We start from the raw sequence: 27,996 nt of genomic DNA on the forward strand, positions 1-27,996 counted from the left end.
ACCTCCACCTCTCAGGTTCAAGCGATTCTCCTGCCTCAGCCTCCCGAGTAGCTGTGACTACAGCCGTATGCCAACACACCCAGCTAGTTTTTGTATTTTTAGTAGAGATGGGGTTTCACCATGTTGGCCAGGTTGATCTTGAACTCCTGATCTCAGGCAATCCATCTGCCTTGGCCTCCCAAAGTTCTGGGATTATAGGTGTGAGCGACCATAGCCGGCCAAGAATGAATCTTTTTAAATTTAGTCTGGCCAGATGTTTTGTGACCCCTGTCCCCTCAACCTTGTTTTTTACCTTTGCTTGGCATTTATTTTATATTGAAGTATAACTGTGGTATCAATAAACTGCACATTTTTAATCTGCACAATTTGAAAAATTTTATATATGTATACAATCATGACACAATCACAATCAAAATAATGAACACATCCATAACCCCCAAAAGCTTCCTTAAGCCCCTCTGTATTCATCTTTCTCTACTCTTTACCCAGCCCCTGCTACCAGGCAACAGCAATCTATAATGCTGCCATTATGGCTTCTATTTTCTAGAGTTTTATGTAAATGGAATCATACAGTATGTCTGGCTTCCTTAACTGAGCAAAATTATTTTGGGATTGTCAACTAAAGAAAAAATATCAGCTTCTATTTTAAGAGACGGAGTCTCACTTTGTTGCCAAGGCTGGAATGACCAAAAAAAAAAATAGATTCATCTGTGTTTTTGCATGTATCAATAATTCATTTTTTTTTATTCCACAGCACTATTCCATTAAGCCGATGTGTAACAACTTCTTGATCCACTTCATTCATCTGTTGATGAACATTTGGGTTGTTTCCTGGATTTGGCTACTGAAAATAAAGTGTTACCTTTTAGGAAAACATCTTCTGAAAAAGCTAAACATAAAGTTACTATATGAGCCATTAATTCCACTCAAAGGTGCATACCTAGGAGAAATTTAAGTACACATAAAATCTTGTGCACTGACGTTCATGAAAACATTATTCATAATAGCCAAAAAATGGAGACAACCCAAATGTCCGTCCATCCACCAACTGATGAACAGATCAACACAATGTGTGGTATATCCATAACAATGCAAAATTATAAGTAATAAAAAGGAAGCCTTGAAAACATTACGCTAAATCAAAGAAGTCAGACTTAGACCACCGTGTATTTTGTGATTCCGCTTACATAAAATGAAATATCCAGCAAAGGCAAATTCAGAGACAAAATGTAGTGTTTGCCAGCTGCTGGAGAGGGGTGGGGCCAGAGTTTCTTTTTGGGGTGATGAAAATGTTCTAAAATCAAATAGTGGTGATGCCTGTGCAACTGTGAAAATACTAAAACCTATTGAATTATTGATTGATTGATTGAGACAGAGTCTTGCTCTGTTGCTCAGGCTGGAGTGCAGTAGCACGAGCTCCGCTCACTGCAACCTCCTCCCAGGTTGAAGTGATTCTCCTGCTTTAGCTTCCGGAATAGTTGGGATTACATAGGCGTGCCACCACACCTGACTAATTTTTTTTTTTTTTTTAGTAGAGACGGGGTTTTGCCATGTTGGCCAGGCTGGTCTCCAACTCCTGACCCCAAGTGATCCGCCCGCCTCGGCCTCCCAAAGTGCTGGTATTACAGGCGTGTGTGAGCCACTGCGCCCAGCCAAAGCTGTTATTTTTTTAAAGCGGCAATGAACATTCTTATACAAGTCTGTGTATGGACATACAGTTTGGGTAAATAATTTTGGGTGAATACTTAGTAGTAGAATAGCTGGGTCATATGCTGGGTGGATACTGAACTTTACCAGAAACTGCCGCTCCTCTGCAAAGTGACTGCACCATTTTATGTTCCCAACACCAGTACAGGAGAGTTCCAGGTCGACACAAACCCAACCATACTTGGTATGACCCAACAAGCTTAACACTTCAAGGGAAGGTGGACTTAGGGAGGCACCAGCGGGAGGCAACACCAATGCAGATAGCTACAAGGGCCTGAAAACTAGAGACAGCGACAGGCGTCGCTGGGTGGAGGCCCAGCAAGTCCCACCCACGAAGCCAGCCCGAGAGCGTCCGCCGCGCCCCGCTCCGCTCCGCGGTGAGAGCTAGCGATAGGATTGGCTCTCAAGGCCCCGCCCCACCAGGGCCAACGCAGGGTGACCCGGAAGCAGTTGCACGGCAGCGTACCGCGTCCGAGCTCCTTTTTCCGGTCGGCGTGGTCTGCAAGTGGAGCGTCCGCTGTGCCTGGGCCTTCACCATGAGCGTCCCGGCCTTCATCGACATCAGTGAGGAAGATCAGGTGTGCTACGGATCGTGGGTGCCGCCACGGTGGGGTGGGGGATGTTTCAGTAGCGCGAGGTGTCGCTGCCGAGCCTGGCGGGGCTGCTGGGGCTGACACCCGCAGCTCTCCCACACGCGACAGTGGGGAAGCGGCGTGGCGGAGCGCGCGTTCCTGGTCTCGCTTGCCCGCAGTCCCAGCGCGGGGCCCGACTCTCCGCTGCAGGCTTCCTGGTTGGCGTCGGGACTCACTTCTGACGACGTAGTACTTTTAGACTAATTAGGAATGATGTCTGTTTCCGTCCCTCAAAAAATGCAGCCACATCCCGAGTGGGAGGAGGCGAATCTGTGGTCAGCATAAGCAGTGTAGGGAAAAGTAATTTGTGCCAAAAATTAAAATGCGATCACAGAAGACGACCCGTATTTTATACATGCTTTCTGTTATTACTTGTACAAGAGTGAGAGGTCTGTGTGCCCAAAGTATACTATCAGTTCCGCTCTTAAATTCTGAGGCATTAAACTTTAGTGGGCCATCCTGATATTTTTAAATTTCCCATTTGGCGTTTGCTCTTTGGTATACAGGGCTGATAGTTCTCATTTTCCCCATAACAAAAGTTTAACTAAGATTGGTTGATACGGTTTTCTTTTTTTTTTTTTGAGACAGAGTCTTGCTCTGTCGTCAGGCTGGAGTGCAGTCGCGCAATCTCGGCTCACTGCAACCTCCGTCTCCTGGGTTCAAGTGATTCTTTTGCCTCAGCCTCCCGAGTAGCTGGGACCACAGGCGCGTGCCACCACGCCCGGCTAATTTTTGTGCTTTTGGTAGAGACGGGGTTTCACCATGTTGGCCAGAATGGTCTCGATTTCTTGACCTCTTGATCTGCCCACCTCGGCCTCCCAAAGTGCTGGGATTACAGGCATGAGCCACTGTGCCCGGCCGATACGGTATTCTTTAAGTTAATTTTGTATAACTGAAAACTCTTCTGTGAAGTCCTAAGTTTGTCATTTTATTTCTGTTACTCCACTAACATGAAGTTTTTGGTTTCCATACCTTTACTTGTCTGAGACAACTTCTAGAATTGAGGGAGGAGTGATTTTTCCCTTCATGGTAGGAATGCATTTCCGATGCTCTGAAGAGCAGAGTAAGATGGGAAAATGCAAAAGCGGGGGAAAGGTCAAGGATGGGGAGAGGGTTAAGCACATGTAGGAAAATATGAGAGACAAGAAAAAAAAAAAAGCCTGATTAGAAATGGAAGCCTGCTACCAACAGTTGGCTATTAGGTTAACTGAGAAAGTGTTTGGTTTTTTTTTTTTAACATACAATGGGATTTGTGAATGGAAGAAGTTCTTGTCATTAATCGTATCTTAAAAGTGTTGTTCCTCAGGTTATGCTTCTGTTCTTGTAACAATCAGTTTCACTCTAGCCAGTCCTTTCAGGGAGATATGAAATTGCTTCAGGATTGGTTTAACTTAGGTCAGATTCCCAGCTTGATTAGGGTTAAATGGAATTCTTAAATTTTTCGTTTTCCTTAGCTTACCCTGTTCCACAACCACTTCTGGCAGTAAGCATGACAGAAAAACAGCAAACTTGGTTTAATAGTTTATAGAAAAAGTTTGCTTTATATCTGTTTTCTCCATAGAGAAGCATGAAGCATGATATCTGGTGGTATTTTTGTTTTCTCTGACACGGTGACTTTTTTTCCCCCCCAATCTTGCTTATAAAACCAACTCCTATATGAAGTTACTGTGTTCTTTTTCCTGAAAGGATAATAACATCAGATCTGCAGGTTTAATACTTTTCTGAGGTAACTAAATTTACCTGGGGATTTAAAAATCTTGATGGCCTTGATTTTTTTTTTTTTTTTTTTTTTTTTTTTTTTTTGCTCGGTCTAGAAAATGTAATGCCTGGGCATTTACTAATAATATCTTTTCATCTTTCAGTTGCACATCTTAATTTTATTATCTTTAAAACCAGGCTGGACCCGGTGACTTATGCCTGTAATCCCAGCACTTTGGGAAGCCAAGGCTGGTGGACCACCTGAGGTCAGGAGTTTGAGACCAGCCTGACCAACATGGTGAAATCCTCACCTGTACTAAAAATACAAAATTAGCCCGGCATGGCGGCGCATGCCTGTAATCCCAGCTACTTGAGAGGCTGAGGCAGGAGAATCGCTTGAATCTGGGAGGCAGAGGTTGCAGTGAGCCGAGGTAACGCCATTGCACTCCAGCCCGGGCAATAAGAGTGAAATTCCATCCCAAAAAAAAACAAAAAACCATCTGCATTTGTTTGGCTGCCATAGATAAGTCCAGAAGTAAAATGGAATAAATACATATGATTCAGTAGTAAGATAAGAAATGTCCAAGTGACTGCTTGTGGTACTGTGGTTGTGTTGTTGTTATTGGTTTTTTTTTTGAGACGGAGTTTCTCTCTTGTTACCCAGGCTGGAGTGCAATGGCGGGATCTCGGCTCACTGCAACCTCTGCCTCCTGGGTTCAGGCAATTCTCCTGCCTCAGCCTCCCGAGTAGCTGGGACTACAGGCATGCGCCACCATGCCCAGCTAATTTTTTGTATTTTTAGTAGAGACAAGGTTTCACCATGTTGACCAGGATGGTCTTGATCTCTTGACCTTGTGATCTACCCGCCTCGGCCTCCCAAAGTGCTGGGATTACAGGCTTGAGCCACCGCGCCCGACCCTGTAGTTGTGTTTTTATAGGTCCAGTGATGCATGCTGACTCAGATAGGCATTTTTTATTTTAAGAGGTTAAATAGTAGATCCAGTTCGATGTAATTTTATTTAAGGTAACATTCGCAGGCATTGCCCTTTTGTCAACCAAAATGCTTGTCTCATATTCTCAAATAATTAACAAGTGATTACCCTTTGCCAAGGTAATGTCTCTAACTTTTCTACCTGTGATTATGTGTACACTTGAGAGCAATTCTATTGTATTTCTCTCTCTCTCTCCTTTTTTTCTGAGATGGAGTCTTGCTCTGTTGCCCAGGCTGGAGTGCAGTGGTATGATCTCAGCTCACCGCACCGTCCGTGTCCTGGGTCCCAGTTCAAGCAGTTCTCCTACCTCAGCCTCCTGAGTAGCTGGGACTACAGGCACGTGCCACCATGCCCAGCGAATCTTTGTATTTTTAGTAGAGAACAAAGTTTCACCATGTTGGTCAGGCTGGTCTCGAACTCCTGACCTCGTGATCCACCAGCCTTGGCCTCCCAAAGTGCTGGGATTACAGGCATGAGCCACCGTGCCCGGCCACTATTGTTGATTTCTTTCAAAAAAGTGAAATCTGCCAATTCAGATTGATTTCTTCTCCCCACCAACCACCCTCCTCCCCCTCCCCAGCCAACAAACCCTTTGGGTTATATTATCAAAAAGATTTTTGCTGTGTACTTGAAGTCCAGCAGGGTGCAGACTACATGAGAGGAGTTCTAAAGGTGGTCCACGTGGGCCGTAGCATGTCTACAGACCGCTGGATCATGTGGAGGAAAACCTGTGGCTCTTGTGGGATTGCTAGGATGGATGAGGTGAGCGAGGAGTCCTTCAACGTTATATAAAATAGTTGTTAAATACAGTATTTGCACTTCAGTTTTTCGGAAAGAGGACAGAGTTTGTGATTGTGTTTTGTCATGCATAGTCAGTTTTATAATAGAGCAATCCTGTTTATTTCAACAGGCTGCTGAGCTTCGTGCTTATCTGAAATCTAAAGGCGCTGAGATTTCAGAAGAGAACTCAGAAGGTGGACTTCATGTTGATTTAGCTCAAATTATTGAAGCCTGTGATGTGTGTCTGAAGGAAGATGATAAAGGTTTTTTTTTCCTAATATTTCCTAATAAAATCTACTTTGAAATTTTTCTTGTGAATTATATAGTCATCTCATTATCCGAGGCAGAGGGAGGATTTGGAACCCTCAGATACAGAAGGCTGACTGTGTTGATATGTTTTGAGGACTTTTAAGTAGATGGGTAGTGTTTTGACATATTTTGGGGGCACAGGTGATATACTGATACATGTATGCAATGTATAATGATCGAAGCAGGGTAACTGGGATATGACACATTTATCTTTTCTTTATGGTGGAAATATTCAACAGTTCTCTTCTAGCTACTTCAACTATACAATACATTGTTAACCAGAGTCTAAGCACTATTGTTTTCAGTCTTACCTTCACAGATGCTTTTAGTTTGTCTAATCTATTATACCTATAAAGCAAACCTACTTTGAGAAAAACTTCTTGACATCAGGTGTATTTCTTAAGTGTTATTACACTCAATGCTGATAATCTCAGAATGAAATGAAGAAAAAATGAAGCTCTTTCCTGTTCATAAGGTTTAGATTAACATCAAATGGGATATAATTTCAAGTAATCTAGTAGCCATTTAATTATTAGGCCGATTTCCTATTTATTGAGACAGAATGGGTTTGGAAATCTCTAGTTAAGGTTTAGAGATCAAACTTGGGTGCTGATTTTGGCAGCATATATGTGAAAAAAATTAGATTAAATTTGGAATATCATTAATATCTGTAATACTTGAAAATAAGTAACTCAGCCAGAGTTGACAGCTTTAATATCTAATTTCCAATATGTATATAGAATTTTCTTCCTTAATTAAGAAAATATCCTAGTCCCAAATCATACCAGTATCTTCCAAATGATCAAATATCGTGACAGTAAAAATGGAAACTTTAAATACATATAAGCCAGTCTGTTTTACTAGTTAGAAACCACATTTTAGATAATAATTTCCTTCCTCCTTAATAAAATATACAAATTGCTTTCTGAATGCAAAAGTGTGTTATATTTGATGGTCTTCATTGTATTAAAGCATTGGAAATAGAGATGTAGACGCATAGAGTATTGTATTATTACTGTTGATTGTGTTATCCATACTTGTGTAGATGTTGAAAGTGTGATGAACAGTGTGGTATCCCTCCTCTTGATCCTGGAACCAGACAAGCAGGAAGCTTTGATTGAAAGCCTTTGTGAAAAGCTGGTCAAATTTCGCGAAGGTGAACGCCCATCTTTGAGACTGCAGTTGTAAGTTAAGATCCAGAAGAGGCTCGGTTTTTTGAGGGGCTGTTTTCATGTTACTAACTTTTAATGGTTCAAAGCAGGAATTCTGGAACTTGACTGTCACCTGTGGCTCTTATTAGCTGTGACCTTGGGCAAGTCACTTGACTTTTCTGTTCCCGAGTTCTCTGCTTTGTAATATGAAGTTGTTAATGGTACCTGCTGCAGGTTTGTGGTGAGAGCACACCTCAACTTAAAACTCATTGCTGGGCCAGGTGCAGTGGCTCATGCCTGTAATCCCAGCACTGTGGGAGGCCGAGGCGGGCTGATCATGAGGTCAAGAGATGGAGACCATCCTGGCCAACATGGTGAAACCCTGTCTCTACTAAAAATACAAAAAATTAGCTGGGCGTGGTGGCATGTGCCTGTAGTCCCAGCTGCTCGGGAGGCTGAGGCAAGAGAATCACTTGCACCAGGTAGGCAGAGGTTGCAGTCATCTGAGATTGCACCATTGCACTCCAGCCTGGCGACAGAGTGAGACTCCATTTCAAAAAAAAAAAAAACTGGTTGGTCATTTCAAACATTGTTTATTTGTTTGTTAACCAGGTTAAGCAACCTTTTCCATGGGATGGACAAGAATACTCCTGTAAGATACACAGTGTATTGCAGTCTTATTAAAGTGGCAGCATCTTGTGGGGCAATCCAGTACATTCCAACTGAGCTGGATCAAGTGAGTTACTGTGTGGAATAGTTGTTCTGCTTATAAGAAATGTACTTTTGGCTGGGCGCGGTGGCTCATGCCTGTAATCTCAGCACTTTGGGAGGCTGAGGTGGATGGATCACAAGGTCAGGAGATCAAGACCATCCTGGCCAACATGGTGAAACCCTGTCACTACTAAAAATACAAAAATTAGCCGGGCATGGTGGCATGTGCCTGTAATCCCAGCTACTTGGGAGGCTGAGGCAGGAGAATCTCTTGAACCCAGGAGGTGGAGGTTGCAGTGAGCTGAGATTGCTCCACTGCATTCCAGCCTGGCAACAGAGTGAAATTTTGTCTCAAAAAAAAAAAAAGAAGAAGAAAAGAAATGTACTTTTATATGTTACACTTGTATATATGTTACTCAGTTTTCTCCTTTTGTCAATCTCTTATAGGTTAGAAAATGGATTTCTGACTGGAATCTCAACACTGAAAAAAAGCACACTCTTTTAAGACTACTATATGAGGCGCTTGTGGATTGTAAGAAGAGGTATTCAGAAGTAATGAACTAACTTACAACTTAACAGGCAGTATAAGTAGGTGGGGATGTTTTTTTCAAGATAAGTAGGGCCAGTAATTTTGCTTTACTCTGTTCTCCACATAGTTGCTATAAATCTATTTATATAAATTTGACCTACTAAGTTCAAGATAAGTATAAAGATTTAAAGTCGTTTTCCCTCATCTTTGAACTTTTTAAAAAGTGCAATTTGGCTTTTCTTCTAAAAAAAAGAAAGGATGTGGGGCCTTTCCAACCTATGCTTCAACCTGCTGCTGTAGCATGGGCTTGTGAATGTGCTGAGGCATTTTATCATTTCTGGATGGTGCAGTCGCAGGCTACAAAAGCTTTGTGTGAATGTAAATATTCCCTCTCTCCGCCCATGTCCTTCCTCTTGCTTATCACACCATAGATGTAGCAAGCCTATGTCAGGTATAAAAGCACCATGCTCTTTGCCAGTCTGGACCAGGGGCTGGCACTTGTTCTTGTATAGCCCATGTACTAAGAGTGTTTTTTACATTTTTAAATGGTTGAGAAAGAAAAATCAATGGAAGGGTAATATTTCATGATATGTTGACATATGAAATTCAGATTTTAGGGTCCGTAACATTTTATTGGTATGACATCTATGCCTATTCCTTTCTGTATTGTCTGTGCCTACTTTTGCCAAGAGTTTAGTTACAACAGATACCGTATATCCTGCAAAGCTTAAAGTATTTACTTTCTGGCCCTTTACAGAAAGTTGGCCTACCCCTTGTCTAAATAGTCTTACTACGGTCAGCTTCATTTCTCTGCCAGAAACACCTCTCTCATATTTTGATTACTGCCTCCGTCTTATAGCACCATCTACTTGTATCCTAGCATTTAACACCTTGTTTGAAAGTGAGGCTGTAGGCTAAGTGAAGGCAAGGAACCTCATCTGTTAACCATTGCAGTCCTGAGAAGATAATTAGCACTTATTGGGCACTGAGTGGATAAATGTTTCCCACAGTAGGGAACTGGAAGAGGATACTTGTTTAAACATGAAATTTCTGCCATTCTACCAATCTAAATGTTGAGAGTTGGTTTCCTTTTTTAGTACACATAAAATACATATTTTAACGTATTTTGAATAGTAAAATTCTCAGAGTTTTGCCTTCTGTTGAGTAACAATGCTTAAGGTTTACGAGTGCCCCCTTCATGATTTTATTTATATCGGTGGTTGATGCACATGGAGTCTGTCGTGCATTTTAAAGGGTAATACTGGCAAGTGATTCCTTATGTGCCAGACACCATGCTATGTGCTTCACATGGATTAAAAAGATTTCCTTAGCTCATATGATTGAAGTCTCTATAGTGTGGGTCTAAAACTGGAAAATGACTTGCACCTGTGCTTACAGTGTGGCACAAGATAATTAACAATGAGTAAGACATGGGTTTTTTTTAGTTTTTCTTTGAATTTTTATAGTTAAATCACTATATTTTTTAATTTTTATTTTTATTGAAAAGTTAAAAATACCTTAGTGTTTTTTATTCCTGGTATCACTCACTACCACTACACTACCTTTTTTTTTTTTTTTTTTTTTGAGACAGCATCTCACTCTGTTGCCCAGGCTAATCAATAGCTGCACTTTTTGCAAACTGGCTATGAAAGTCTTGAACAAGAAGGCTTTCCTGTATAAGCTACAGCAACTTTTCTGACTACGGATCATCATTCCTCTGTGGCAGATTTTTACAGTTCCTCTAATGCATTTGGGATGATTGCCTCAAAGTAACTTGCCGCTTTTTTGACTTCTCTTTGCTTGCTCTCCTGCTAAGAACTGTAGCCCTTTTCTGCTGTTTGTAGAACCTTCTGGTACCACATTTACCACCATAGGGAATGCCCAAGCTTTATCCACCAAAACTGCCCACTTTGATGTATGGGTCCATAATTTGATTGTCATCGTTCACTGTAATTTCCAAAATCATTATAGTTCCCACCACCACCATGATTACCACCCCCCCACATTTACTGCTTCTTTGTAACCATTGTATCCTCCACCATTGCCACTGTGTCTACCACTACCATACCTTCCTCTACTATCATAACCAGGTTAGCTGCTATAGCTGCCACCATCACCTTCAAACCCATTATATCCAGCAGCCCTCCTCCATAACTACATCTGCTGCCACCACCTCTAGCACCATAGCTGCCTTTTCCACCAGAGTTTCCACCCATGGCCAAAACTACCTCTACCATCTCCAAAGTTTCCTCCGCAACCCATAAAGTTGCCAGATCCACTCCACAACTGCATCTGTTGTTTAAAAGGGGCCTTTTCCACTTCAATATTATGCCCGTTAATAGAATATTATTTCTGAACCACAATTTTACCAATTGTATCATGATCATCAAAAGTTTGCAAAAGCAAATCCTCTTTTTTCCACACTGTCTGTCCTCCAGTAACTTCTGTGGTTTCAGCCTTGCCATACTTTTCAAAGTAGTCTCAAATTATGTTCTTCTGTGTCTTCTTTTACATCACCAACAAAACTTTCTTCACTGTGGGATGGGCACTGGCCTTCATAGATCTCTAAACAGTTATCTTTGGTTCCATCGCACACCTCAGCCTTGTATGGTTGAGCACACATTGCTGCATCCACCTCTTCAACACAAGAATAAGTCACAATACTAGAGTCCCTGGAACATTTTGTTTGGGGGTGTCTCATTACCACACAACCTGTAATGTGCCCCATTTCTTAAAATGTTCTCTAAAACTACCATGTCTATTTCAAAGCTCAGATCACCAATAAACAATTTTCTCAGCTGCTCTGGCTCCTTTGGATCATGGCCTCTTCCGGGTTGAGCTGAGCATCAGTTTTTTATTTTTTAGAGATGGGGTCTGACCATGTCCACGCTGGAGTGCAGTGGCTATTTGGCTGTTCACAGGTGCAATTGTAGTGCCCTACAGCCTTGAATTCCTGGGCCAAGCAAACCTCCCTAATAGCTGGGACTACTGGCATGTGCTACCATGCCTTGGCATTTATATCTTTACATTTAAGATGCTGGTTACCACTTAGCCATGCCTATTAGTGATACTTATGAATCTTGGTAAACTTTAGTTTTGAAAGAAGTTTCAGATAGCATTTACCATTTTTAAATAAATGATTGTTCCCACTAATTTTGCCAGGTTGAACTCAGTGAGTGTTTTTAGAAAATGAAAAAAGGAAAAAACCCTTCTTAGTTAGCAGAGCTTTATACAAGCTGAAGATTCCACAGTTTAAAGGAAGTCATGAGGAGTAAGATAAACATTTTCCAAAATTTCAGTATGAATGACTACATGTGTTTATTTTACCCTATTTACTGCAGTGAAAACTGATCATCTGCATAATTATAAGAATAATTTAATTGGAATGGTATCTTAAGTGTCGTTATTTAAATATTTGGTGTTGGCTCAACTTTAGCAATACTGTCCTAACAGTTTCTGGGACACAAAACTTTTTTCCAACCCAGGGCCTTTTTTTTTTTTTTTTTAAATCGTATTTTGGGCTCTGGTGTACATGTGCACATCCTGCATCCTGCAGGATTGCTGCATAGGTACATACCATGGTGGTTTGCTGTCTCCATCCCTCGCCACCCCCCGTCGCCTACATCAGGCATTTCTCTCAGTGTTATCCCTCCCCATCCTCCCTACCACCCTTCTGCTGTCCCTCCTCTCCACCCCAACACCTAGCCGAGTGAGTGTTTTTCTCTTCCCAGTGCCCAAGTGTTCTCATTGTTCATCACCTACCTATGAGAGAAAAACATGCAGTGTTTCATTTTCTGTTCGTTTGCTGAGAATGATGGTTTCTAGATTCATCCATGTCTCTGCAAAGGACATGAACTCGTCATTTTTTATGGCTGCATAAAATTCCATGCTGCATAGTATTCCATGGTGTATAAGTGCCACATTTTCTTTGTCCAGTCTATCATTGATGGGCATCTGGGTTGGTTCCAGGTCTTTGCTATTGTAAACAGTGCTACAACGAACATATGTGTGCATATGTCTTTATAATAGAGCAATTTATAATCCTTTGGGTATATACCTAGTAATGGGATTGCTGGGTCAAATGGAATTTCTATTTCTAGATCCTTGAGGAATTGCCACTCTGTCTTCCATAATGGTTGAAGTAATTTAAACTCCCACCAACAGTGTAAAAGTGTTCCTTTTTCTCCACATCCTCTCCAGGATCTGTTGTCTCCAGATGTTTTAATGATTTCTAACCGGCATGAGAGGGTATCTCAGTGTGGTTTTGATTTGCATTTCTCTAATTATCAATGATCATGAGCATTTTTTCATGTTTGTTGGCCTCATATATGTCTCCTTTCGAAAAGTGTCTGTTCATATCCTTTGCCCACTTTTGAATGGGTTTGTTTGCTTTTTTTCTTGTAAATCTGCTTTAATTCTTTGTAGATTCTGGATATTAGCCCTTTGTCAGAAGGGGAGATTGCAAAAATTTCCCATTCTGTTGGTTGCCGGTTCGCGCTAATGATTGTTTCTTTTGCTGTAAGGAAGCTCTTAAGTTTAATTAGACACATTTGTCTATTTTGGCTTTTGTTGCCATTGCTTTTGGTGTTTTAGTCATGGAGTCCTTGCCTATGCCTATGTCTTGGATGGTATTGCCTAGGTTTTCTTCTAAGGTGGTTATGGTGTTAGGTCTTATGTTTAAATCTTTGATCCATCTGAAGTTAATTTTTGTATAAGGTGTAAGGAAGAGATCCAGTTTCGGCTTCCTGCATATAGTTAGCCAGTTTTCTCAATACCATTTATTAAACAGGGAATCCTTTCCCCATTGCTTGTTTTTGTCAGGTTTGTCAAAGATCAGATCATTGTAGATGTGTGGCATTGTTTCTGAGGCCTCTGTTCTGTTCCATTGGTCTGTACCTCTGTTCTGGTACCAATACCATGCTGTTTTGATTATTGTAGCCATGTAGTATAGTTTGAAGTCAGGTAGCATGATGCCTCCAGCTTTGTTCTTTTTGCTTTGGATTGTCTTCACTATGTGGGCTCCCTTTTGATTCCATATGAAGTTTAAAGTGGTTTTTTCCAGTTCTGTGAAGAAGGTAAATGGTAGCTTGATGGGGATAGCATTTAATCTATAAATTACTTTGGGCAGTATGGCCATTTTCACAATACTGATTCTTCCTAACCATGAGCATGGAATGTTTTTCCATCTGTTTGTGTCCTCTCTTATTTCCTTGAGCAGTGGTTTGTAGTTCTCCTTGAAGAGATCTTTTGCATCCTTTGTTAGTTGTATTCCTAGCTATTTTATTCTCTTTATAGCAATTGTGAATGGGAGATTGCTCATGATTTGGCTCTCTGTTTGTCTGTTGTTGGTGTATAGGAATGCTTGTGATTTCTGCACACTGATTTTATATCCTGAGACTTTGTTGCAGTTGCTTATCAGCTTAAGGAGGTTTTGGGCTGAGATGATGGGGTCTTCTAAATAATTGATCATGTCCTCTGCAAAGGGACAATTTGCTTCTTCTTTTCCTAATTGAATGCCCTTTATTTCTTTTTCTTGCCGAATTACTCTGGCTAGAATTTCCAATACGATATTGAATAGGAGTGGTGAGAGAGGGCATCCTTGTCTAGTGCCAGTTTTTAAAGGGAATGCTTCTAGTTTTTGCCCATTCAGTATGATATTGGCTGTGGGTTTGTTGTAAATAGCTTTTATTATTTTGAGATACATTCCATCTCATAAATTCTCTAGTTTATTGAGAGTTTTTAGCATAAAGCACTGTTGAATTTTGTCAGAGGCCTTCTCTGCATCTATTGACATAATCATGTGGTTTTTGTCTTTGGTTCTATTTATGTGGTGGATTATGTTTATAGATTTGCATATGTTAAACTATCCTTTCATCCCTGGGATGAAGCCTACTTGATCATGGTGGCTAAGCTTTTTATGTGCTGTTGCAATTGGTTTGCCAGTATTTTATTGAAGATTTTTGCATCAGTGTTCATCATGGGTATTGGCCTGAAGTTTTCTTTTTTTTTGAGGTGGAGTTTCACTCTTGTTACCCAGGCTGGAGTGCAATGGCGTGATCTCAGCTCACTGCAACCTCCGCCTCATGGGTTCAGGCAGTTCTCCTGCCTCAGCCTTCTGAGTAGCTGGAATTACAGGCATGCACCACCATGCCCAGCTAATTTTTTTTGTATTTTTAGTAGAGACGGGGTTTCACCATGTTGACCAGGATGGTCTTGATCTCTTGACCTCGTGATCCACCCGCCTCGGCCTCCCAAAGTGCTGGGATTACAGGCTTGAGCCACCGTGTCCGGCCGAAGTTTTCTTTTTTAGTTGTGTCTCTGCCAAGTTTTGGTATCAGGATGATATTAGTCTCAAAGAATTAGGGAGGATTCTCTCTTTTTGTATTGTTTGGAATAGTTTCAACAGGAATGGGACCAGCTAATCTTTGTACATCTGGTAGAATTCGCCTGTGTACCCATCTGGATGGACTTTTTTTGGCTAGTAGGCCATTAATTGCTGCCTTGACTTCAGACCTTGTTATTGGTCTATTCAGGGTTTCGTCTTCTTCCTGGCTTAGTGTTGGGAGTGTGTAAGTGTCCGGGAATTTATCCATTTCTTCCAGATTTAATGGTTTATGTGCATAGAGTTGTTTGTAGTAATCTCTGATGGTAGTTTGTATTTCCAAGGAATCGGTGGTGATCTCATGTTTATCATTTTTTATTGCATCTATTCGATTCTTCTCTCTTTTCTTTTTTAATTAGTCTAGCTAGCGGTCTGTCTATTTTGCTGATCTTTTCAAAAAACCAGATCCTGGATTTATTGATTTTTTTTGAAAGGTTTTTTGCATCTCTGTCCCCTTCATTTCTGCTCTGATCTTATTTCCTGTCTTCTGCTTGCTTTTGAGTTTTTTTGATCTTGCTCCTCTAGCTCTTTCAGTTTTGACGATAGGGTGTCAATTTTAGATGTTTCCTTGTTTCTCGTGTGGGCATTTATTACTACAAATTTCCCTCTAGACACTGCTTTAAATGTGTCCCATAGATTCTAGTATGTTGTGTCCTTGTTCTCATTGGTTTCGAAGAATGTTTTTATTTCTGCCTTCATTTTATTGTTTATCCATTCGTCCTTCAGGAGCAAGTTGTTCAGTTTCCATGTGATTGTGCAGTTTTGAGTGCTTTTCTTAATCCTGAGTTCTAATTTGATTGCACTGTGGTCTGAGAGACATGTGATTTCTGTTCTTTTGCATTTGCTGAGGAGTGATTTACTTCCAATTATGTGGTCAATTTTAGAGTAAGTGTGATGTAGTGCTGAGAAGAATGTGTATTCTGTGGATTTGGGGTGGAGTGTTCTGTAAATGTCTATTAGGTCTGCTTGGTCCAGCTCTGCATTCAAGTCCTGGATATCCTTGTTGACTTTGTCTCATTGATCTGTGCATATTAACAGTGGAGTGTTAAAGTCTCCCACTATTATCGTGCAGGAGTCTAAGTCTCTTTGTAGGTCGTTAAGAACTTGCTTTGTGTATCTGGGTGCTCCTGCATTGGGTGCATATATATTTAGGATAGTTGGCTCTTCTTGTTGCATTGATCCCCTTACCATTATGTAATGCCCTTCTTTGTCTCTTTTGATCTTTCTTGGTTTAAAGTCCATTTTATCAGAGACTAGGATTTCTACTCCTGCTCCTTTTTGCTCTCCATTTGCTTGTTAGATCTTCTTCCATCCCTTTACTTTGAGTCTATGTGAGTCTTTGCACATCAGATGAGTCTCCTGAATACAGCACACCATTGGGTCTTGACTTTTTATCCAGTTTGCCAGTCTGTGTCTTTTGACTGGGGCATTTAGGCCATTTACATTCAGTATTAATATTGCTATGTTTGAATTTATCCTGCCATTTTGTTACTGGCTGTTTTGCCCATTAGTTGATGTGGTTTCTTCACTGCATCATTGTTTTTTACCATTTGGTACGTTTTTGCAGTGGCTGGTACTGGTTGTTTCCTTCCATGTTTAGTACTTCCTTCAGTAGTTCTTGTGAGGCAGGTCTTACAGTGACAAAATCTCTCAGCAATTGCTTGTCCGTAAAAGATTTTATTGCTCCTTCACTTATGAAGCTTAGTTTGGCTGGATATGAAATTCTAGGTTGAAAGTTCTTTTCCTTAAGGATGTTGAATATTGGCCTCCACTCCCTTCTAGTTTGTAGAGTTTCTGCCGAGAGATCCGCTGTGAGTCTGATGGTCTTTCCTTTGTGGGGGACTCAACCTTTCTCTCTGGCTGCCCTTAGGATTTTTTCCTTCATTTCAACCCTGGTGCATCTGACAATTATGTGCCTTGGGATTGCGCTTCTTGAGAAATATCTTTGTGGTGTTCTCTGTATTTCCTGGATTTGAATGTTCGCTTGCCTTGTTAGGTTGGGGAAGTTCTCTTGGATAATATCCTGAAGAGTGTTTTCCAACTTGGATTCATTCTCCCCGTCACATTCAGGTACACCGAACAAGCATAGATTAGGTCTTTTGACATAATCCCATAGTTCTTGGAGGCTTTATTTGTTTCTTTTCACTCTTTTTTCTCTAATCTTGCCTTCTCATTTTATTTCATTGATTTGATCTTCTGTCTCTGATATTCCTTCTTCTGCTTGATCAATTCGGCTGTTGAAACTTGTGCATGCCTCACGAAGTTCTTGTGCTGTGTTTTTCAGCTCCATCAGGTCATTTATGTTCTTCTCTAAGCTGGTTATTCTAGTTAGCATTTCGTCTAACCTTATGGTTCTTAGTTTTGTTGCATTGGGTTAGAACAATGTTACATTGGGTTAGAACATGGTCTTTTAACTCTTCTGAAGCCTGCATCTGTCAATTCATCACACTCATTTTCTGTCTTGTTTTGTTTCCTTGATGATGAGGAGTTGTGATCCCTGGGAGGGAAAGAGGTGTTCTGATCTTTGAGGGTTTCATCCTTTTTGTGCTGTTTTTTTTCCCCATCTTTGATCTTTGAAGTTGGTGATTTCAGGAGAAATCTGAGTGGACGTTCTTTCTGTTGTAGTTGGAGCGATATCTTTTTTGGCCTGTAGAGGCACTGCTGGGCAGCCTCAGATTCAGTCAGGCTGCTGGTGGGTCTTCCCCTGGGGTTTGTTTGCAGGTGAAATTAGCCCTGCCTTCCAAATGGCATCTCTCCTTTCCTAAGCTGGATCTTCCTAGTTGGGGTCAAACTAGTGTATTTGTTGCCTAGCTCTCTGGTGCATGGGCTTCAGTTTGAGTTTTGTTGGGCGATGGGGAGCGGGTGGGACCTGCCAGGGCTTATGACCTGTTTCCCTGCTTTCAGCTCTGCCTCTTTCTGTGGGATGGGTTGTTCCGTCCTGTCCCACTGGTACTAGTCCAAACTTCTCCCAGGTCCAGCACCAGGTGGAGCCATCGTTCAGATTTGCATTGACAACCCATGGCACCCCTTAGCTTTGTGGGGCTCTCGTGGACCATGGGTTGCAGGAGGGATGAGGTAAGCACAGGATCCGAATCGGAGCACTGAGGGGGTGAAGTCCCCTGACCCTCCAAGATGGCTGCAGGTTACAGATGGGGACCCTCCCCGCCCTGTTAGTTCATTTTCCCCCAGCAGCTCTCCCTCTGCTTTGGCTCCTTTCCTGGTCTATTTTCAGAGTCCTTCCAGTCCCCCTGAAAAGAAACCAGCACCTCACTTGGAATCGTGAAGTCCTCTAGCCCTCTGCGTCTCATTTGCTGGGAGCTGCGTTCTGGTGTTGCCTCCCTCTCAGCCATCTTGGCGCTGATACCTCCCTCCACCTTTATACTTGGTCTTCCCTCTGCTTGGAAAGTCATCTTACCCCACCTTTCCTGAACCTAGCTTTTTTCATAGCCAAGAAAAGGATATTTTACATCCTTTAGGTCTTAGCTTACATGTCATCTCTTCTGAGGGAGACTTTGCTTTCTCACTGTACATAAAGTAGCTTTCTGTTTTCTGTCCTTGTGGCTTTGATTATATCGCCATTCATTTCCTTTGTAGCACTTGTTACTTTCCCTAGTTGCCTGTCTTTCCGACTAAAAGGAAAGTTTCATGACTTTTCCTCATAGACAAGATCTTGGTCTTAGTCACCATTATATATGTCAACACAGTACCTGGCACTTAAAAATATTTTTAAATGAATGAATAGCAGTGATAGTTTCAAGTTCCTAAAGCAGTATTTCTTTTCAGTGATGCCGCTTCAAAAGTCATGGTGGAATTGCTTGGAAGTTACACAGAGGACAATGCTTCCCAGGCTCGAGTTGATGCTCACAGGTAATGTTAAATGTTATTCTAATGAGAGATTGTCAGCAACTTGTAGGTGAGCTACAGTATTAAATTATGTAACTGAAATCATGTTTGCAACCACCAATGGTCCAGTTATTTGATAGTGTGTATTGCCTGGTGATTGTAATGTAGATACTAAAATTCAAGTTTGATATTGGAAGAACTGTAGATTGCATGTGAAATAACTGCATGGTGTTAATTGGGTGGGAGTATTGCTGGTATGGGGATGATGATCCCAACCCAAGAATTAGAACCTAATTTTGGGTCAGTTGACCTTAATATTAAAGCTTACAGATGGAAGTTGATGGCTTACCAAAAATTAGCCTATTGCTAATGAGAATAAGGGCTTTTAACAGTCTTAGATCTAACTGGTAACAAGAACAGAATCAGTTTTCTAAATCTGTGAAATAAGGATTATGAAACTTTTTTATATAGTTACTGCTTTGTGTGGACCACTATATGATAGGAGTTGGTAAAAAAGGGAAGTTGGTGGTAAAGCCCTTGACTTTGAGGTCAGACTGCCTCCATTCACATTCTTACTCCGCCTCTTAATTAGCACTTTTGAGCTGCTTCATAGTTGATAAAGGGGCATGGTAGTGTACTGGTTGTCCCCTAGGTTGTTGTGAGGAAAAACTGATACCTAAGATAAGGAAAGCACTTAGTGTCTGGCATATGGTTCTGCTGCCACTTGCTATTTGATTACCTTCGTGCTTTTTCTCCGTCTATGTTTTTGTCTACAATCAATATGTTGCATTTTGTTAAAACAGATGAACCTGATAAATTTATTGGTCTGTCTTAACCCTGTCCTGTAGCTTTTTTAATGTTTTGCATATGTTTTGGACTGTTCGATATTTTGCTGAATTAAGTATATTTTATGATCTGCAAAAAATTTAGTGAAAAGCCAGGATTTCAAAAACCTAAGCTTACACTTTTGTTCTCTGATTAAGGTGTATTGTACGAGCATTGAAAGATCCAAATGCATTTCTTTTTGACCACCTTCTTACTTTAAAACCAGTCAAGTTTTTGGAAGGCGAGCTTATTCATGATGTAAGTAGTTTATCCTTTAATGTGAAAAATATTCTCCTTTCCTAAATTTTGCATACTGAAGCAGGTCTCTTTTTCTTTGCATTAATAAAAATGACTAATGGGGCCTGGCGCAGTGGCCCATGCCTGTAACCCCTACACTTTGGGAGGCCGGGGCAGGCAGATCATGAGGCCTGGCCAACATGATGAAACCCTATCTCTACTAAAAACACAAAAATCAGCCAGGCGAGGTGGTGTGCGCCGGTAGTCCCAGCTACTCAGGAGGCTGAGGCGGGAGAATCGCTTCAACCCGGGAGGTGGAGGTTGCCGTGAGCCAAGATGGCACCACTGCACTCCGGCCTAGATGACAGAGTGAGATTCCATCTCAAAAAAAAAAGTCTGGGTGCGGTGGCTCACGCCTATAATCCCAGCTCTTTGGGAGGCTGAGACGGGTGGATCATGAGGTCAGGAGATCGAGACCATCCTGGCCATGGTGAAACCCCATCTCTACTAAAATAAAAAAAATTAGCCAGGCAAGGTGGCAGGCACCTGTAGTCCCTGCTACTAAGGAGGCTGAGGCAGGAGAATTGCTTGAATCCAGGAGACGGAGGTTGCAGTGAGCCAAGATTGTGCCGCTGCACTCCAGCCTGGTGACAGGAACAGACCTATTTAGGACCAACTTTTCTCACCACTGAACACAATCCTATTCTTCCTCCCTTTCTTTCATTTTCTCACTTCCTGGGCGTTATAGACTTAGATAATACTAAGTTTCTTTTTTATTATATATATATTGTTGCTAGCCCCACTTCAGAAGATAAGTCTGATATTTAAAAACACATGAACATTTTTCAAATGCAAATATAAATATGTTTTGGACTGTTTTGCATTTGCACTATGCCATTAGCTACCATCTTTCAGTGTGGATAATTTAGAGTTCACTGTATTTACTGATTATTTCATTTTAAAAGTGAGCCATATGAAAGCAAATGATTTGGTAATTTGATGAAACAGAATGTTATTTCTCCATTGAACAAATTGTAGTTTTGTTGGGAGTCAGTATCCTTAAACTATCTTAACAATAAATCCTAGTTCTGTATTGACGGTATCTTTTTTGTCTTTTATCTGTATAGCTTTTAACTATTTTTGTGAGTGCTAAATTGGCATCATATGTCAAGTTTTATCAGAATAACAAAGACTTCATTGATTCACTTGGTAAGTTTTGGGGTTTATTCTTTGAGGCACAGACACAGGTGGGAACATGCTACACTAACAGTTACGTACTGTGTGGTCCAGCAAATATGATTGTGGCCTTATTTGTAGATTATCCTAAAAGGAGTTAGGTGTGATACAACAGGCACAAAAATACGTAGTATAAAATACTTCTTAGAATGAATTGAAAATCAGAAATCAAGAAGGTGAAGGAGGTAGCATTGTGATAGAGAATGAAACTGGGAGTATGAAAACAATTTAGTGCCTGTTCTCAGCACTTCGGGAGGCTGAGGTGGGTAGATCATTTGAGGTCAGGAGTTCAAGACCAGCCTGGCCAACATGGCAAAACTGTTTCTACTAAAAATACAAAAATTAGTGGGCATGATAGCACATGCCTGTGGTGCCAGCTACTCAGGAGCCTCAGGCAGGAGAATCACTTGAACCCGGGAGGAGAATCACTTGAACCTGGGAGGCAGAGGCTGCATGAATCAAGATTGCACCATTGCACTCCAGCCTGGATGACAGAGTTAAGCTCCATCTCAAAAAAAAAGAGAGAGAGAAAACAACTCGGGCCCTTTCTTTCCTCATTTAAGAGCTTGCAGAACTTTAGGCCCTTCCAGCTCTTCTGTACAAGGATTCTTTGAGGTAAAGTTATAGCAAGCATGGGGTGCTTAGAGAAGACAGATCAGATAGAAATAGTTCCATTGATAAATGTGTTTTTAAAATAGGGATGGAGGATTGAGCAGAAAAGCAACTAAAAGAATTACCGTTACTTTGATCATAATGGTAACCTTCAGAAATATTTAAGAGCTGATAAAATTTGATGATTAAAGGTACTTTGTTAAGCTAAACATTATTCTTAATACTGTTTCTTTGTAGAAGACCTTATTCCTTAGATATATGGTGATTTGTATTTTGGGGGTTTTTTAAGCCATAGCCACATAATGGTAACAAATAGCTTTTCCCCCTCTACTATAGTATTTTATGCTTGGATCCTCCCGCCATTAACAAATTACAGAAGTATGTAATATTGCCAATTAGATCTAGAAGATGGAATTAGAATTGGACATGTAATTTTACATGGTAGTAAGACTTTTCTAACTACAGTTTGTTAAAGACAGCATAGTCTTACTTTTTTATTTTTATCTTTGAATTTTCCTGTCTAGCATATCAGAGTTCAGTAAATGTCAAATTGAATCCAATCTTACCCTTAATGGAGCAAACCCCATATGTGTTCAATATTTAATTTCCTTCTGGAGCATGTTTTTAACATATTAAAATGCAAAGAAAACTCAGAAAATCTGCAGTTGAACAGGTTTTAAATGTTGTAAACTGGCTGGGCGGCGCGGTGGCTCAAGCCTGTAATCCAAGCACTTTGGGAGGCCAAGGAGGGTGGATCACGAGGTCAACAGATCGGGACCATCCTTGTCAACATGGTGAAACCCCGTCTCTACTAAAAATACAAAAAATTAGCTGGGCATGGTGGCGCGTGCCTGTAATCCCAGCTACTCAGGAGGCTGAGGCAGGAGAATTGCCTGAACCCAGGAGGCGGGAGGTTGTGGTGAGCTGAAATCGCGCCATTGCACTCCAGCCTGGGTTACAAGAGCGAAACTTCGTCTCAAAAAAAAAAAAAAAAAGTTGTAAACTACCAGTTTTTTGACACTGGAGTCAACTGAAACTAAGGTGCTTTGTTTTCCTACGAGGCAATAATCAAAATACATTAGAAATTGATTATATTTTCCAATTTTAAGAGTGAATTGTTAGTCTTCCTGGTTGTTGAGGATACAGATGAAGAGTATAATTAGGATCTACTCTGATTATTCTTAGTTTTCAATTTGGTAATTATTAATGCTTGTCATCTGTAAATTTTGTGCATCCATTGGAATTGGGGAAGATTGACTTATTCTGAACATATAATAAGGAATTTGAAATACACCAAGATAAAGCAGATGTAAGTGTGTTTGTGTATAATGCTTTGCCAGGTGCACTAGACCCAGAAAACCACATTCTGTCCCAGTTAATTTGTTTTGTAGCATGAAGCTGTGTGATGGAATGTTAATGTCAGCAACCTCTTTATTTACGCACCAAGGAAAAAGGAGTAGTAATTAACACTTTGACACTCCCCCATTGATGTGTAATTGACTGTTTCAAAGGAGCACTGGTTCATAAGCTATTGCATGCATTAAAATTGGGTTTTCTGTATTGCAGCATTTTAAGACAGGGGTCAGTGACAATGCAGAAATTGCTCAATGATGCACACTTTTTTATTACTGCATTAAGGTTTTGACATATTAGTAATGAATAAATGTTTCCATAAAATTAGATTTTTTATAACTTTAAAATTGAAATATGACACAGCACACCATGACTTCCTCTTTGAAGGTAGTATTTTAGTTTTATGAAACAAAGCGTAGCTTCCTACAAAGTCTTTAATTCATACTTCACTGGTTTAGTAGTTTGATTTTTCAGAACAAGAGTCCTAAGGGTTTTAAGTTTGGTTGTCTGTTTTAGAGTTATTTTAAACATCGGTTTGAAGTGTTTTTAGATGTAAATTTCCACATGTAAAATAGATAGTGGTTTTATATAATTCAGCCTAGAAATAATCTTCATTCCTCAGATAAATTTTTTCATTTATGGTAAGATTGTAACTGCAGAAAAAATGAGCAGTAAAATAGATTTAATTTCAAGAGTACTTAATAGAAATTGCAGGAGTTTCTATCATTTTATCATATTGAAAGAGAATCATCAGTATCAGTAAACAGAATGTTAAGGAATTTTTGGAAAAATCTTTGATACATGTTCTTTGATAGGAAAAAATTCAGAACATTGCTTATTGTGCCAGCTAGAATACAAATTCCCTCATTTGCCTTATGTTTCTTGAACATCTGTATAAATCAGTATTCTATTAGAAATTTGTATATATGCTTCTGAGAAAATGTTTTTATATTAAATGTATATATTTTAATTGTATAATTAAACATTTATTACAGCTAAAAGCCTAGTGTCAACTGTCTGTATTCCACAAGTTGCAATCAGTTTGTCAAAACATTTTCTTTTATTAACACTGACAACTTAGGCCAACAGTAGCATTATCTTGTGTCAACTGAATTGCCCTAACATGTCTATACATAACCTGGTGTTATCCAGTTGCTACCTTTTGCTTCAGAAAGTTAATCAGCATCTAATTTGCATTTGTTAATTAGGGTTAATGTGCGCTAATTGATTTTTTGATGCCTGTAGATTTCCATTAAACGCAGTTAGCAATACTTACTTGTGTACCTCATTCATTTGAGTTATGATGATCATGTTTTTGTTGAATCTGTGCCAAATAGGAAGCCTGTATCATAATTACAGCTAATTAACAGATGATCATGCCCTATATTAATGAGTTTCTGTGGTCTTCTACTAATATGTGAATGTTATAAATTTAAAATTTATTTATGGAGTATTTAGATAACTTTTTAAACAATACAGACTTGAAGCTCTGAATTTATTAGAAGGCACTTGATTGATCATTTGCTGATTTTACGTAATTTGAAAGTTCAGAGAAAAGGAAGATGTAAATCTAGATTTAGAAATTTGGTTTTTTAATTAATAAGTTAGCATCAAAACAAGTAGAATTCCGCTTCTACTTAGGACTAGGTTATATATTTAGGATCTGTAAGTTTTAAAATTTCTAGCCCTTTATTTTACAAACGAACCTATTCTAGGCCTAGCACTGCTACTTTTGGACTATAAGTTGCCATTTAATCTCTTTGCTCCTCAGTTTTGTTTTTAGGGTGAAAAGATTTGGACTGGGTAATTCCTTAAATTTTCTTCTAGGACTAACACATTGTTATCTGAATAATTACAACAGCATGCTTCATTAGAAATTATAATGGACAATTTGAATTATTTGTGCAATTTTTTGCCTGTACCTTATAAAGAACAAGTATCACTGTTAATGGTACTGTTTAATTTTATCTAATACTAACTGTATTGGCCTATAAAAGTTAAATGACAAACATACTTTGACAGTTTTGATTCGTATGTAGTTTTGATTTTTAAATGGTGACCTGAAGTGACATGGAATGTTTTCATAACTGAAAATATCTGTGAAAATATTTTAAAACTTCATGTTTACCAGTAATAGTAACACAGAAAAAACTAGTAGGTAGATAAGAAATCCTCTGTCTTTAAATGAAGAGCTCTTAATGTGAAAATAAGCTTAGGTAATTTAACTGAACAGAAATTGTTCTTATGAAATATATGTTGTAGATTTTATCTCCTAAAATGTGTAACTGATGTTGTACAAAAATGTACAAAACTTCTAGGGTCTAAAAATAATCATTTTATGGCCCAAATCTATCACCTATATGGTACTGTAAAAAAATGATTTTTAATACTCTATGGAGTCAGTTAATAGTTTGCTAATATAGGAAGCTTTGTCAAAATTATTTAAGTGCTCAAACAGTAATTTCCACAATGACAAAAATAAGAATAATTTTTACAACAAGAGATGTAATTGTGCAGGTCTTTAATTAGTATAAACACTCATCAGGCTTCATTATTCTGTTATTTAGGCCTATTACATGAACAAAATATGGCAAAAATGAGACTACTTACTTTTATGGGAATGGCAGTGGAAAATAAAGAAATTTCTTTTGATACAATGCAGCAAGAACTTCAGATTGGAGCTGATGATGTTGAAGCATTTGTTATCGATGGTAAGGCAGATAAAACATTTTCATTTATTTCTAGAATTTCTCATCTACTACGTGGAACATAGATATGTATCTTGAAACTGAGCCTTACAGATTTGTTTGTAGCAGATGTATGTTTAGTAGATTAGTGGATATATTTGTTGTAGGGTGAAAATTTAGTAGAAATATAAACTGCTATATTATATCCCTTCAATTCACATAGAACAAAGACATTTAGGCAATACACAATTGTAGTTAAGAGCGCAGATTTTAATATTAGACATGGATGTACAACCAGGTCCTTCCTTTGTGAAACAGGAATGTAGGGATTCATTTGTGGTTGTAAGGATTAAATGAATTAATACAGGTAAAGCATAGTGCCTGGCACATAGTAAATGATCTTCAAGTGTTAACTATTACCAGTTTTTTTATGATTAGCCTAGAAACAAGAACTTCTTCCCCGACAACTACTGTATTATAAAGCAACTTAACTGCTCAGGAATTTTTTTCTGAACTTTTTAAATTGGAAAGTTAGGATAATGCAATTAAGATTAATAAAAGGTACAGAACTATTGACCTTTTTTCCCCTAATGATCTAAGAGTTAAGAAGTAATAACATTGTAGGAAATTAGTTTATTCCCCCATATGAGATGATTAGGGGAAGAACACCTAGAATTCTTAAAAATAAAGAAACAACAACAAACAGTATTTAATATTTAATATAGATTGTCCCAGCAGCCATAGGACAAATACATGACCTTCTTCTTGGTTGCCTCATACTACTTTGCTTATTAGATTTAAACAATCAGTTTGTAATGTTGGAAAACAAGTTTTATTATGGCTTACTTTGTCACAGTTTTCATACCTTAGCTATTTTTCTTGGAAATTTTCCATATAACATACAATGTGAAACATCTTTTTCAGCTGTAAGAACTAAAATGGTCTACTGCAAAATTGATCAGACGCAGAGAAAAGTAGTTGTCAGGTAAGATATTTAATGCTTTGCAGCATTTTATAGAACGATTTAGTTTGTTCCGATTATTTCACTTAAATGTTTAGAGAACCAAGGTGGTGTTATCAGTTGACTGTAGTTAAATAGTTGCTATTTATCATAATTTTATTAAAGCTCAGACTGAATGTGATTAGCTTATTTAATGAAAGAGTCCTATTTTCCAGCACATTTCATTTAATGGCTGAGCATTGGCTGGAATACTAATGACTTTCATGTCTGCTTTATATAGTTGTTCAGGAGAATTAGAAGGCTTAGGATCAATATGGTAAAGATTTTTTTAAAATAATTATGTAATTAATTCTTAAATTCTTTTACAATTTTAAATTATGTCTCTTAGGTGTATTTAATCTTGCTTTTAACTGGATTCAAATCTGTAGTTTATAAAAGAATAACAGAGGATAAAAGGTTGACTAACAGTGTTTACTTTTTCAATTTTTAGTCATAGCACACATCGGACATTTGGAAAACAGCAGTGGCAACAACTCTATGACACACTTAATGCCTGGAAACAAAATCTGAACAAAGTGAAAAACAGCCTTTTGAGTCTTTCTGATACCTGAGTTTTTATGCTTGTAATTTTTGTTTTTTGGGGGGAAAAATAAATCCCTAAATCATAGTAAAACATTACAAACTAAAAAAAAAATTTGCCTAGTATGGACAGTTATTGTCTCAAATTTATATTAAAATCACAAACCCCAGAGGATACAAAGTCGTAAATTACAGAGGATCACACACTATGTCTGTTATACAATACATAAATTCTGTAAAAAAGGATACTGAAGAAGCAAAAATCACTTTAAAGAAAGAATAATATACAGAGGGAAGACAGAAACTTAAAATTAAAGGGAATTGGATGCTCACAGTATACTCTGCAAATAAAAGATAGCGGTCTTAAATCATGCATCTTCAAAGCAAATATATAAGAGTAATATAATTTCTTCATATCAGAAAAAGTTGGAAAAGTGAAGACAACTGTAGAGCTTTAAATAGGCCACTTCATTCTAGTAAAAACGGTACCAGTATTTTAGTTACATCATTTCACTACTGAAAGCACTTATATCTACATTATTTTAATCTGTTGTTTTTTCCAGCATCTCTTGTGCTTTTCTTTTTTTTGACTGGCTGTCATTTTCTAAACTTGGTAACTTTTCACTTTCATTTATTTGATTTGTAATGAGGCTCTTCCAGTCATCATCACCAGAAGTATCTTTAGTCTTGATTGCCTGCAAATGGCTTTGTAGTGGAGTTGATTTCAGAGGTTTTGTTTTCACCTAGGAAAGACCAAACTGATTTTACTTTT

The 27,996-nt window shown here is 39.1% G+C and overlaps 2 protein-coding genes across 14 annotated transcripts in view; one reads left to right on the top strand and one right to left on the bottom strand.

Annotated features, from left to right (window-relative positions):
• Positions 1–2,185: 2,185 nt before the first annotated feature.
• On the top strand, positions 2,186–27,339 carry EIF3M (eukaryotic translation initiation factor 3 subunit M). Of its 3 annotated transcripts, XM_017977992.4 has the most exons (12): positions 2,186–2,285; positions 5,664–5,791; positions 5,940–6,072; positions 7,164–7,302; positions 7,882–8,005; positions 8,428–8,522; positions 18,675–18,758; positions 19,718–19,817; positions 20,924–21,005; positions 25,565–25,708; positions 26,609–26,669; positions 27,136–27,339. In XM_017977992.4, exons 2-12 carry the CDS (start codon positions 5,684–5,686, stop codon positions 27,254–27,256), a joined length of 1,191 nt encoding a protein of 396 aa, XP_017833481.2. In that variant the 5' UTR covers positions 2,186–2,285; positions 5,664–5,683; the 3' UTR covers positions 27,257–27,339. The 3 variants fall into 3 exon arrangements, with proteins under 3 accessions (XP_017833481.2, XP_035118195.1, XP_078196938.1); XM_035262304.3 differs by lacking the exon at positions 5,664–5,791; XM_078340812.1 differs by lacking the exons at positions 5,664–5,791; positions 5,940–6,072; positions 7,164–7,302.
• Positions 27,134–27,996, bottom strand: part of CCDC73 (coiled-coil domain containing 73) — a 196,477-nt gene continuing 195,614 nt past the window's right edge. For all 11 annotated transcript variants that reach the window (XM_035262301.3, XM_054240729.2, XM_017977993.5 and 8 more), the window contains one exon: positions 27,134–27,967. In XM_035262301.3, coding sequence (XP_035118192.1) covers positions 27,767–27,967 — 201 coding nt within the window. In that variant the 3' untranslated portion in view covers positions 27,134–27,766. The remainder of the gene's footprint in view (positions 27,968–27,996) is intronic.

The sequence above is a fragment of the Callithrix jacchus genome, chromosome 10, assembly GCF_049354715.1.
Source record: "Callithrix jacchus isolate 240 chromosome 10, calJac240_pri, whole genome shotgun sequence".
NCBI classification, from domain to species: domain Eukaryota; kingdom Metazoa; phylum Chordata; class Mammalia; order Primates; family Cebidae; genus Callithrix; species Callithrix jacchus.